General features: G+C 38.7%; 2 protein-coding genes across 4 annotated transcripts in view; both read right to left on the reverse strand.

The window, feature by feature from the left end:
* Positions 1 to 76: 76 nt before the first annotated feature.
* Positions 77 to 2444, reverse strand: atpsckmt (fATP synthase c subunit lysine N-methyltransferase). The gene is made up of 4 exons (XM_086271052.1): positions 1534 to 2444; positions 713 to 850; positions 569 to 619; positions 77 to 478 (listed from the first exon to the last, which is right to left on the reverse strand). Exons 1-4 carry the CDS (start codon positions 1807 to 1809, stop codon positions 317 to 319), a joined length of 627 nt encoding a protein of 208 aa, XP_086127178.1. The 5' UTR covers positions 1810 to 2444; the 3' UTR covers positions 77 to 316.
* A 138-nt stretch (positions 2445 to 2582) lies between these two features.
* LOC147308997 (neuropilin and tolloid-like protein 1) overlaps positions 2583 to 13292 on the reverse strand; it is a 46700-nt gene continuing 35990 nt past the window's right edge. For all 3 annotated transcript variants that reach the window (XM_086271051.1, XM_086271050.1, XM_086271049.1), the window contains 5 exons: positions 13066 to 13193; positions 11234 to 11462; positions 10700 to 10813; positions 10471 to 10615; positions 2583 to 3673 (listed from right to left, as the gene is read on the reverse strand). In XM_086271051.1, the coding sequence (XP_086127177.1) occupies positions 3148 to 3673; positions 10471 to 10615; positions 10700 to 10813; positions 11234 to 11462; positions 13066 to 13193 (1142 nt within the window). In that variant the 3' untranslated portion in view covers positions 2583 to 3147. The remainder of the gene's footprint in view (positions 3674 to 10470; positions 10616 to 10699; positions 10814 to 11233; positions 11463 to 13065; positions 13194 to 13292) is intronic.

The raw sequence follows: 13292 nt of genomic DNA on the forward strand, positions 1-13292 counted from the left end.
AGCCAGTTTCCCAGTTGTGCAGCTTCCTCCTAGGACTCTGGTATAATCCCCGCAACTTGCACTGAAACTTATGGGCAACGTTATACAACAATAAACAGTAATACTCAATCATCATTTTTATTGTCATGGTCATTTCACATGGTCACACATTTCAAATGTACAGCACTGACCTTTCCTTTTTTCCTGTTTTTGTGGTTTTAAATGTTAAGAGATATATGCAACTATTTCCAGTTACAGTTAGTTTTATCAAAATTTTTACAAAAGTTTTTAAAATAATCTGAGAGTAGAATGGTGTTCTAGACTTGATTTTCTTATGTTACAGGTGTGATTTAAATGTCTTTGCATCATACACCCATACAGTGTCTATGCCCTCCCCCGCGGTACTTTCAGGAATCCACGTAGGGAAGGGGAAGCGACAGGTCACCACCTTGGCTGTGCTAGGCAGCTCGCTTGCCAATTTCAGCTCAAGCTTCTCCATCTGAAGATAAAAGCAGCAAACAAACATAATTAGCATGATGATTTGAACTCCACAAGTTTCTGCATTTTGGTGAGACACAGAGGTACTCACCATCTGAGGGACTCCAAAAATGACAACATTGGAGTATTGAGCAAAGCTGACCTAAGAAAGGAAAAAGGAAGTAACATGCTAAATGACTAACTTCATTACAGCAGATGTCTGTAAAACAAAGGTTTGTTTTCAGAAACCACTGACCTTCCACAAGTCTGAGATGTGAAATGAGGTGGAGCGGTAGACTCCCTCCCTCCAGGCCCTGTAGCGAGAGTACCACACCAACCAGGGGTTCAGCTCAAACCCTGACGCACGAAAACCATGTTTGGCTGCTGCAATCACCTGCAAGAAGCAAGGGGAAACAGTATAGCACACACACACACACACGTTTGTAAATCATGTTAGATTGGTTGCTACTGAAATTAAATTTTCACCCTTTAAGGCTGTTTGCAAAAACAGTTTCAATTTTTTTTAACCCTCTGGCCTTCATGCGTGGTAACCTTCAAGCCTAACACTGCACTAGCCCTGGATTTTTTTAAGCCTAGCCCAGCTGTCATAAGACCAGGACTATTTCAAAACTGTATAAAGAACAGACGATATCAGGACAACAGTTATGACCTGACCTGAAGCTTAGGACAGGATGGCAAAAGGTGTAAGACACGATCCAAAGCACAAAAGTAAACCAACAACATAACAGTTGTTCAGCCACATGACATCCCAGATACTCATAAACTAAACAGTCTGTAGGGCGGAACTGGTCCCCTGTTCTCCTGAACAGCTACGGGACACACCTGCTGGAGCTTGTAGATGATAAAGCCTTAGCGATCACTAAGACATGATTGATCAGACATGATTTACGAGCTTTTTTTTGCTTTTTTTTTAAAGTTTGATTATATTTTGTTAATCTATAACTGCGCCTTGCATAAAATCATGGTTTCTCTAAAGGCTTTCAATACCTTTTTATTTTTCTTGCAACTATAATTTTATAGTTCTTGAGGGGGCTCAGAGGGCAGAACAGTACTTACTATCCTTCCATCTCCGCTGCCTATGTCCACCAGGGTTCCCGACCTTGTCCTTAACGCCTTGAGGACGTTTTCCACCTGAGTCGTGGTGGCCGGGACAAACGGGAGGCAGACTTTCCTCAGGGCAGGGGCTACAAACGGAGCAGCCACTGCGTACAGAGCAACCAGCGACCCTCCCACTAAACCTGTTACGACGAGCCCAATGCGGCTCCTGCCCTTTCTGTCCCTGTTATCCTCATTAGGCTGTCCCGAGTCCAGCAGGAGCTCCTCTTGTGACATGACGCTAGTTTAACGCAACGTCTGCAATCGTTCACTCTACTCCATGAATGACAGCGGGGACTGTGTTTCAGCTAGCAAGCTCTTACTTATTCGACCTCAAGTTTTCATAAATGAAATTAAATATTGTTCGAACAAATTGCAAGTCTATGTTGTCCTTAGTTACGAAAAAAGAGATTATCATAGTTCAAAGTCCTGCTATTTATATGTTATTGTAACATGTAAGCATTGTAATACACGACCTGTGCAAGGCTATAATCGGCCCGAGTGGATAACAAAGAGGAACTACAAACCGTTCCTCCCCGCTTTCGTTCCCATTCAAGCTAGCTTTCATTATGTTTCGAGCGTGGTTAAAAATAAATAAATAAAATATATATATAAAAAATAACAAATAATAATAAACACCAATTTCCAATTGCAAACTTAAAAGTAACTAGATAATGAATGGTTACATTTCACTGTGGTTATACTTGTATAACTATGCATGTGACAAATATAGAACCTTGAACATTGAATATATTATGTGAGATATTTTATGAAAATCACTGATAAACTTTGTGTGAAATGCCAGAATTCTGTGAATAATGTTCTGGTGGCTAAACTCTGACATTTTTTTCAAATGTATATTTAAATTCAAATTCATTTGAATGTTTTTCATTTGTGATGAACTGACTTTTACACACACACACACACACACACACACACACACACACACACACACACACACACACACACACACACACACACACAGATTAATATGCTGTGCCATGGTCAAATTCAAGCAGAGGGTAAATATTTAATTCAGTAAATAAACATGAAATAAATCAGCCACAATATGACCTGACATACATGTAAATCGGATGATAAATAACACTTATAATTGCATTTTTCTTGCTTTGGTGTTGTAGGCATGTTCATCCATATAGGAAACACTTCAAACATCAAAACAATTAATGAATTATATTATTTTAAATATGATTTGATCTATGTGACATATTCTAGCCTAGAGTGAAAACATTAAACAAACAAGGAACCTAAAAAGGAAAAAATGGAACTGTGATCCAGCAAAATAGGCCTACTCATCCTTGGAACCATCTCTCATGAATTACATTGACATAGCAGTGTACCATTCAAGATAGCTCCTAAACTCTTTGGTTTTTGGGAATTACTATTAAAAAGACTTTTGGATTGCATTCTTGGAAATTACTTGGAATGTCTGAGAAAAAGGAACTCTACTGACCATATTAGGTAAAAACCTTTAAAAAAAAAAAATTGGCCACCTCTATTTGCAATATTAATTTTTACTGCAATTTCATTTGGGACCTTTTGTTGTTCTTTTAATTAGAAGTCATTAGACAGTGTACGATGGACCGTGTGGTCAAGCCCTGATGGGCCATGGTGGATTGGATGATGGTACATGTGGTGCTGACTGGTGGTGGGACCATCATCCATCATTAAATCCTCCTCCTCCTCTGCCCTGTACCCTCCTGCAGCGTCCTGTGAGTAGCTGTGCTTCATCACCACAATGTTCCGTCGACTCGTCGGCGTGTTGTGGTGAGAGAGTCGGGGCGACTGCTGGTTCACCATCACTGGCTGCAACTGGGGCACAAGAGCACCCCCATCAGGTACAATGGTGGCGTCCCTCACGCTTAAGTTGCTGCGGCTACCGTGGACACTGCCCTGGTGAGAGCCACAGTGGTGGTCACGGATGCATTTGCTTTCGGAGCGTCTCAGCTTGTGGAACTTGTCAAAGTCCTCGGCCAGGGCAGGATCGGTCAGTTCACCAGAGGGGGCACGGCGCAGAGTACAGAGTTCATAGTGAGGAGGCTCAAAACCGGGGTCGAGGAGGGCAGGATCAAAATCATCTCTGTGGATCCAAAGAGGTAAAGAGAGTACATGCACAGACATCCAGACCTACAGTTCCAGAGTACAGATACAATAAACGTTTAGGAATGTGCAACAGAAACTTTGAATGTAGCTACACAGACAATGATAAATGTGTATAAATTCCCATTAATGTGAATAAATTGTAAGATAAAAGTAGAAAGAACAAAATGCCAGCATGTGGTTTTTCAACATGCCTGGCTGCTCATGTGCAATTTGAAACTAAAGGTCTGAAATTCAAGCATTTATACATATGCACATTTCTAAACTGCAGTCAAAAAGCAAAAAAAGTGAAAACCAGACAAATCCTTTCACGGACATCATCAATATCATGATACTGTAATGATCGTAGCATATCTATATATGTTTATTAGAACTTAATGAAACGTATTGCCTATAATCTGTCAAACGTATCTCTTATGAATGAAATCAAGTCACTTTGAGCCGCAAACTGCTGTTACAATTGCTGTTACAAGGTAGGTGCTGCAATCTGTTATTTATCCAGGTAAAATTGTCACTGACAATAAAAATTACTTTTTCAACAGAGATATGGCCAAGATTGCAGCAGAAATTGCAACAAATGTAACATTAGAGTTCTATTAAAAGATATTAAGTTTCCATAAAGGACTGAATTGTTTATAATGTAGCAGGCACGTGCAGATGGGGGGGGGCTAGAGGGGCTTGAGCACCCGCCCCTTTCCTGATGGGTGCCCAAGGTGCCCTTTTGTTGAGGCTATATATATATATATATATATATATATATATATATATATATATATATATATATATATATATATATATATATATATATATTAACGTGTGTGCGTGCGGAGTCCTGTCTGTGCCCCTCAACAATAATATTTAATAATATTTAACTATCAATCACAGTTTTGCTAAATAAAAGGATCTGGCTTGCATCAGTCACATGATCACATTTAACCAGTGATCGCCCTTGACGGCAGAACGCGCTGGTTACGAGCCGGGAACGAGCTCACAAAGAGCACGCGCATTTTTAGCGGTCCGGAGCTGTAGGAGAAACACAAATTAACTCAGAGACACAGACTGATGCGACAAAACCAGTAAGTAGGTGTACAGCGTACACTGTAGTGTATAGCACCCAGGAGTATTAGCTTATTACGTACACGTTGGTAAGCTGTCTTGTTGCAACTGACGAACTGAAACAAACGAGCGTGCTGTGTGTGCAACAACGCGACAAACATTACCTGTCCTTTTATTAACTGCACAAGTAGTGCTGGTCATAGCTGCTGGCTACCTGTGTCAGGCTGTCATGGGTCTGTAGCTCTGTCCACCGTTTTAGGGAACATATTTAGTTTTAAAGCAAGTTACAGGGCTTTTCCTCCCTTTCTGGAGGGATTATATTTCACTAAAAAACGACCTAATATGCATGTCCACATAATTATGCATTATTATAATTATAATATATTAAAAACACACGCTGTATTCTAAGCACCAGCTGTCTGTTAGAATGTGATTTTTTCTCTCTCTCTGTTGGCAGAGGTATAAAAATGCGCAGGAAAATCTGACGTGCATGGCAAACTTCACTGACGATATTTAGGGAGGAATAAACTAGGGCTGCTCGATTATGGCAAAAATGATAATCACGATTATTTTCACTGAAATTGAGATCACGATTATTTGACGATATTTATTTAACCCTTTAAGATCTACCATAGAACCAAGTCCGCCAGAGCTTATAATATTTTTTTTTACATGCTGTAGTGCCATTTGTGGGAGCATTTCAAGTTGCTATACATCAATACAACTGTTATAGCCCATATTTTAAAAATGTGTATGTATTAAGTCCATAGTAACTACATTAATTGCAAAAAAGTGCAATAAACTACAAAAAAATTGAAAATCGTTTTTGTTTTTTTTACATATATTTCTACTTGGAGAAATTTAAGAGGCTTATCCCTCAAAACTTTAAATACAAAAAAGTTGCAAAAAATAAGGAAATTTATTTTGAGTGTCTTCATAGTTTTATTTTTGGAGATACAGCAATTTTTATATACACTGCAGGAAAAACAAAAAAACAATCCTATGATGCAAATTTGCAAAGAATGTGCATGTGCATCAAAATAAACTATTTCCAGCAGTGCAATTCGAGTTCTAAGGCCTACAAGTAAAAAACTACATTTTTCCGCGAAAATGACGTCACTTGCGATAGTTCGTGTTGACGTCTTTTTCAATGTGGGAAGTGTTAAGAACAGCTGATCAGATCGGCAAAGCCTGTTTCTGGAATATTATGTTTTTGTTCCTGCAAGCGCTTTTTATGCAATTTTTGCAAAGCTATATGTGGAAGGAAACCGTGACCTAGGACAAGCTGATGGCATAAGATGTAAGTACAACTCCTCTGGTTTCATATGGAAAAAAATTTATTGTGCTAGCTTAGCGGTTCAGGTTCTACAGGGATTTAAAAATAGTTATACAAAACGAGCATGCTGCTCTGACCGGCTTTAAAGGGTTAACAATAACAATGTATTGAATAATGACTTTAAAAAATAATATAAAATAGTGTGCAAATACTGATAACAGTGCAAATGTTTGCAATAAAAGAAATAAATGAAAAATGTAAACTTTGCAGTGTTGCTCTGTGGTGCAGCTACGACACCATAGCAAAGTTTACACACTGTGTCTACTTGATCCATGTCTGACTCCGCGAACCCATAATGTTTCCACACCACTGAAGTTTTTTTTTTTTTTTTACCTCTCTTTTCAACCAACGGCAGTCCACTCCTCTCCAAATAACTTCTGCTTAGCTTTCCGAGCTTCCCTCGGGTCCTCTTAATTGTTGTGACGCGTGTTCGAAATGCAGAGCAGTGCGCTTGATTTGCCACACGGAGCAGCGCGAGAGTAAAGCATGAGGGAGGGGCTAATAATCGGCTCAGTCATTTTTAATGATCATTGAAAGCCCAGATCGTAATCATGATTAAAATTCGATTAATTGAGCAGCCCTAGAATAAACACACATCAAACATAAATGAACCATTTGCCTGTCTCCATAATTGAGAGCATTTTCTCTTCTTATGTCTACACTCTCTCTCTCTCTTTTTTTTTTTTTTTTTTTTTTTTTTTGCTTTTTCGGTCATGTTATGTTTACCTGTCAAAGGCTTGTTACAAACTATGAAACACATCTTGCAGACTTCTGGATGTTAGAAGAAAACTAATACTGCTCATGAAGGAGACTAAAGGCAGGAAGGTGTCCTTTAAAACTAAATATGTTAATAGGACCTCCCTGTTTATATCATAGTTTATGATATAGCACGTGTATTTCAGTAATAGCCTGCTGAGGCCACTATACGTGCTGGCCTCATATCAAATGTGAAGGCAGACTGAGTCTATGTTTGACATTTTTTATATCTAATCTTCCTTTTCAAACATTTAAACAGCAGCGAGTCTGCAGCTGAGGGAATACAAACTCATATTGTCAGAACAGGTTTGCTCGTTTCTTGGATTCATTTGGTGATTTATTAAATGTATAACTGTTATTCTAATCTGCTGCTGAGTCTCTTACACTTTTCTTTATGCTGTATATTTTCACGTCTTTGGAATAGTTGGAAGTTAGATAGTCAGCTGGGAAACTTTGTGTTAACTCATGGAGCTGAGGATATCGTGGATATCGTGGATATGCTGACCTCGCTGCGTGGTGTACAGAGCGAGGTCAGCATGATTAATATTCACAATAAAAATATTAGCCGAACATCATGAAGTCTGTATGTGTTTCATAGTGTCGAACAACCTTTGTACAGTTAAAGCCAGCAGTTACTACATGACGGAAACACCAACGTTATCTCTTCTATGTGTTTATACAGAGGTCACGCTGATTACTGAACAAAAACCCAAAGATCAGATGTTAAACAGATTTATTTGCTCTCTCTCCTCCTTAAACATGTTTTTAATGTTAGTTATAATTCAGAATTGGCGACTGAAACACGTAGGACACATAAGAACATCAGGAAATAAAACACAGATAAATATAACCTCAGTAAAAGAAGTCAGCGGGGGTTACTACAGCTGTGTACCGGGGCCTGCGCTTTGTTGGTGGGATTGCTTGCGAGGCGAGTGGGTCTATCCCACGCTTTGCCGTGAGACTGGGCAGACATCTCCGAAATCATCGAAACACTTTTGTAAAGAGGCTGTATCTTGACAAACCGACCAGACACATGAAGATTAAACCACTACATTCTCGGCTAAAAAAATATTAAAACGGTATTTGGTGACACACAAACAGGGTTTTTCAAAGCTCAGTTCTGTTAGCTTCCACAGACAATGGCCACCAGGCCAAAGCAATGGTTTTGACTCGATCAGTGTTAACCCCGCCCCCTGAGTTTGATGGGTGAGGCTGACAGATAAAATTATTTCATGATGAGAGCCAGGCGCCAGGACTGCCAAAATGAAATAAATAAATATATCATTAAATAATTAATTAAATGTGTCAATAATTAATTAAATGTGTCAATAATTAATTAAAATGTGAAATACATAAATAATTAATTAAATGTGTCAATAATTAATTAATTAAATGTGTCAATAATTAATTAATTACATGTGTCATAACTATTTATTTAATTAATTAATTCCAATTTTAATTAATTATTGACACATTTAATTAATTATTTAATGGTGTATTTAATTAATTCATTATGGCAGTCCTGGCGTTCCATACCAGAGGGGCCGATGGCGTGATATGGCAGCCTCGCTTCTGTCAGTCTGCCCCAGGGCAGCTGTGGCTACAACTGTAGCTGCCTCCACCAGTGTGTGAATGTGAGAGTGAATGAATAGTGGCATTGTAAAGCGCTTTGGGTGTCTTGAAAAGCGCTATATAAATGCAATCCATTACTATTATTTCATATTTATTACTTCCCCCTCCTCATTGCTTTATTATTGTAGCTCTAGTAATAAATAATTAAAAAAAAAAAAGATTCTGGATCAGCACCATGATGCCCATAGTATATACAGTATTCTGAAGAAGGTCTAAAATGTCATTGTGTGTGCGTGCATGTGTTTGTTTTATTTAGATGGATTTTTAAAAAACACATTACTCATGATATAACATTGTCCAGACATGGCTGGCAAGGACATGAGGAGGAAACAGTAGGAGCTGTGTGAGGCTACTAAAGGCAGGGCTATAACATTTTTCTGTCATCATTTTATTTTAGATTAAGTGCAAGAGTTGTTAGGTGTGGATAATTAGATTATAGTTTATTGCAATAGCAAGTTGTGCCTTGTACTCAGATAGACAGCAAGTGGAGAGTGATATATGAAATGATGGGATGGAAGGAAGAAGAGAAGCAAAGAGTGAATCACAGGCAGAGCCTAAATTATTTCTCACAGTTTTTGTTGCCTTATGATTCCAAGCGCTGTCACCAATCTTTGCATTTTGTTATTATCTCATGACACTTGTTTAATCAGCTACCATCTCTCCTATGGACTTTTTAATGTCTACAGTCTCAGATCAACACAGCCCTGCCCTCCAGCACTATCCACAGCAACCCCTCAACAGCAACATTGTACCCATCAGGTAAAGCATCGGCTACGTTTGCTTTGCCTTGTTGCCCATATTAGATTTTTGATAAATGTGTGTTGTTGTTATTCAGCCTGGTTCAATGTGCCCCTTTTTAACTTTGAGCACCCACCCCTTTAAACCTCTCTGCACAGCCCTGTAATGTAGGTACAATAACACAGAGTCATAGAGACAAAGCAGGTTATTTCTTCATTTTATAACCTCTGTGGGAATCCAGCTGACTACAGTTTATTTAAGAATATAGGCAAAGGTGTTATGTGTAGAAAACATATAGAAACATCAGAAATCACTTTCTGGCAGAACACAGGTTTGTGAATTTACACCTAGCACGTAAATTGAGTGTAATATTTGCAAATACATATGCACGTTACATGTACATTTTAACAGCAACCAGAAGGTTTAAGTATGAATAACTGGCAGTTTTTATTTCCTATCTGGCGCGACTTCATAATTCTACACCATTAACTAAGGATGCAAGATGGTCACAACACATGGAAAAGAGTGGGGGAGTCTTCTTTTGGACATTTGGATGCGACCTCTGAAGTACTGTGATTGACAAAAAAGTCGACAATTCCTCAGAGATAAAGTATTGGCTTAACTTTTCAGTCATTTCCAATCTTCATTTTTATGTTTACAATTAAAAGCCCCTGTTATTGATATTAATGTGAGGGTTAAAATGTCTGACCTGTAACAGAATTTTGAAAGTCGTGCCCTTTACTCTTTTACAACTATGTAAATGTGCAGTTTTAAACACTGCTCAAATCAAGCGATTTTGGCTACTGAGTAAAGATAGATCAAGATCTACAAATTGATCAAATCGATAGTTAAAGGTATATCTCAGTCCCAGCAAAGCACACATGAAGCAGCATCAGCATTTATTAGGAACTGCACACTTGCGATTTTGGGCTATATTCTGATGCACACAGGTGTTTTGTTTATTATTTAAAAATCTGTTCTTATAAAAACACATCACACATCTACCAAGACAAAATCTTTGTTTCACGTGTAAATACTTCTGAAATGTTCACTCTGAAAGGAAGTTTTGGATATGTGGAGGTCAAAAAGTACAGAGAAAGCTAATATTACCAAAAAATACCCGCGTACATGAACAGAGCCTTGATGTCTACAAAGTTCTATAGTTCTGAATGTTTTGGTTTATTTAACCACTAAAGTCTTTAATTCCCCTTGTTCTCTTTTTGACAATACTACTAAATAACAATTTACCGAGACTTTACCTGCGGATGATGTATTTCTTGCGAGGCTGTTTGACCTGGATGATGACAGAGATGATGAGCAGGATGACGACCAGACCACAGGTTACTCCAATGATAGTGAGGTTAGTGTTATCTAGCGTATCCAGGATGCTCGGTTTCCTCGTCTCTGGTTGAGGGGATGATACAGACAGAAATCACAGGCGTGTTTTGTGAAAACAGCATGTGGCTGGTGGTTGGAATTTCAACATACCTTTGCAGTGATTCTCATCCCATGGGTAAACACAGTTCTGGATGCCATTGCACACCAGAGTGTGATTTATGCACATGTTGCTATGGCAAAAGAAAGTGTCTCTCTCACACGGAGCTGAAACAAGACAGGCAGGAAAGATACGGCTGTAGCAATATGTTCTTCTTCAAAGTCAGACTTTAACTATACTCACTTTTGGCTCCATTTCTGCCTAAACAGGCAACATTAGCTATGGGCTTGCTAAGGAACAGCACCACTCCTTTCCCTAGAAGCCAACAGCCAACACAGATAGCGTTCTGCTAGCTGCTCCTCCCTGAGCCTCGTTCTGCCAGAGGTTTCTTCCTGTTAAACAGGAGTTTTTCCTTCCCACTGTTACCAAGTGCTTGCTCACTGGCAGATGATGTATAGATGTATATACTTCATAAACTGTTGCAATCCCCTGAACACTTGTTATCTAAATTCTACTCATTATTTAACATTTTCCAATAAATCTTGATCTTTAAAAGAAACAAATCTCAGGCAGACAGATTTACTCACGTTCATGGAAGGTTGTAAAGAGGATTTTGAATCTGCTCTTCCTGCTGCCCTCGTCTGCCCACAGTCTCACCACCCCCACAGAGGTAACCAGCATGACATCGTTGGCCACAGTGGAGCAGAACTTATTCTTTAAGTGCTCAACGGAACTGCTGCCGTCATAGATGCCAACAAAGTTACGCTTACACTCATTGGAGTTATGCATCTCATACTCAAGAAAACGCATGTAGATCTGTGAGGAGACAAAAGGATGAGAAGAAAGAGTGCTGTGAATGGACCAGAGTTTAATAACACTGGGACATCTTTATGTTTTTCTCCTTTCATTTTTTCATGACTTGAAGACCTTCTCTATTTATCACATAAAAATTCCTCGTTGAAATGGCTCAAATATCCAACAGTGACAAAAGAAATGTAGATGTGTAAATACTAACAGCAATATTATTTAACTGGCAAGATTTTGTTGACCTGCAGTCATTTATTGAGCTCTGTAAGGCTGACATCTTTGGACGTTTTGAAGATGGTTTTAAAAAATTCTACAGTGTTTGTCTGAAAACAACCAACTTCAACATCATTAAATGAGAACTGCTACAACAGTTTCACATCAGTCATTGCTGAGCAGAATACTGTAAAAATGTGATGTTCACATTATCAGAGATGGGCAGTAACGCGTAACGCGTTAAAAGTAATTAGATTACAGTAACGCGTAATGCGTTACTGTAATCTAATTACTTTTTTCAAGTAACGAGTAAAGTAAGGGATTACTATTGCAAAAACGGTAATTAGATTACCGTTACTTTCCCGTAGGAACGCTGCATTACTGCGTTACTAAAACCGTGATTTTTTTGCAAGAATGTCTCAAGACAGTGACGTAAGCGAGTGCGACGTGAGACAACAGCTGTCTGCAGATCAACAATGGATCATATATCGAGTGCGGGAGAGAGTATGAGCATGCAGCGTTTAAAGCGTGGAAGTACTGACCTTACTTTGAGTTTGATTCCATAAAAAGTGACAAAAACATTAGCGTCCGTTGTGCGTGGGAAGAAAACTTCTTTTTACTCCGAAAAAAACCCTAAACAAGCTCCGAGTGCGCAACGACGTAATGGGAAATTCAAAGAGAAACTCGCGGATTCTTCCACTGACTGCTGCGCCACACCTGCACCAGAGCACACCTCCGCCTACCCCACTCCTGCTTTACAGGTGAAAATAGAGCAACAGGACTGCTAGTCTTTGATTTTATTTACTTTCTGCTGTGTTTTTCTTGCATCTATTTGAAAGACTGAGTGTAAACACAAAAATATTTTATTTTATGTGCTGAAATGTGCAGAAAATAGGTTTAAATGTTAAACTAATTTCTTCAAGCCAGAGAATGGTGCATATAATTTAATTTTTGCTTGATGCATAAAGTTAAAAGATTAAAACTGATAAAACGAGTTTAAAAAAAAGAGACTTTTCCATTTGATTACATTTTGTATGATGGATTATGCAGAAAAAGTAGAATTGGGTTGACAGATCTATTGCTTTATTACCTATTCAGGTTGTAAATCGTGTTTTTAAAAGTAACTAAGTAATTAATTACTTTTGAAAATAAGTAATCAGTAAAGTAACGGGATTACTCTTTTGGGGAAGTAATCATTAATTCGTTACTGATTACTTTTTTCAAGTAACTTGACCAACACTGCACATTATGTTACAGGTAGAACACCGGCCTACTGTCTCAACAAGCAGACAACCAATCAATTCCAGGTATCTGAAGTTTGTAGTAGAGTCAAATTCCATCTGTGATTAGCAGAGATTGTTTAAATAAGAAAGAAAGAAATGGCACACAGTATGCAGACCTTGGCTCTCGGTGGAGCCCTGATGTACCATCTGCAGTCCACGGCTTCAGTCTGCTGCGCCCGGCCTTCCTTAGCTATCTGCGTTGAATCTACGTAGCCTTCTGGACCATTCATCTCAAACTCACAAACTGTGGAGAGCAGCAGTTTTACGTAACAGTTAAAGCAATGCTGTTGTAACAATGAGGCCTGTTTCAGTTGTAGAGACAAGTTTTCTGTAGTACTTGACG

Source organism: Aulonocara sp. 'chitande type north' Nkhata Bay, linkage group LG18 (genome assembly GCF_057382095.1).
Source record: "Aulonocara sp. 'chitande type north' Nkhata Bay isolate Kocher_YH1m ecotype deep benthic linkage group LG18, A_spYH_male_GT1.1, whole genome shotgun sequence".
In the NCBI taxonomy this organism is placed as follows: Eukaryota; Metazoa; Chordata; class Actinopteri; order Cichliformes; family Cichlidae; genus Aulonocara; species Aulonocara sp. 'chitande type north' Nkhata Bay.

What these genes read in the sequence shown, in the direction of transcription:
- atpsckmt (XM_086271052.1), bottom strand. Translation starts at nt 1,809, where the DNA reads ATGTCACAAGAGGAGCTCCTGCTGGACTCGGGACAGCCTAATGAGGAT. An exon ending in GCAGCGGAGATGGAAGGATA is followed by an intron (nt 851 to 1,533) that starts GTAAGTACTGTT and finishes TGCTTCTTGCAG; the next exon opens with GTGATTGCAGCAGCCAAACA. An exon ending in ACATCTCAGACTTGTGGAAG is followed by an intron (nt 620 to 712) that starts GTCAGTGGTTTC and finishes TTCCTTTCTTAG; the next exon opens with GTCAGCTTTGCTCAATACTC.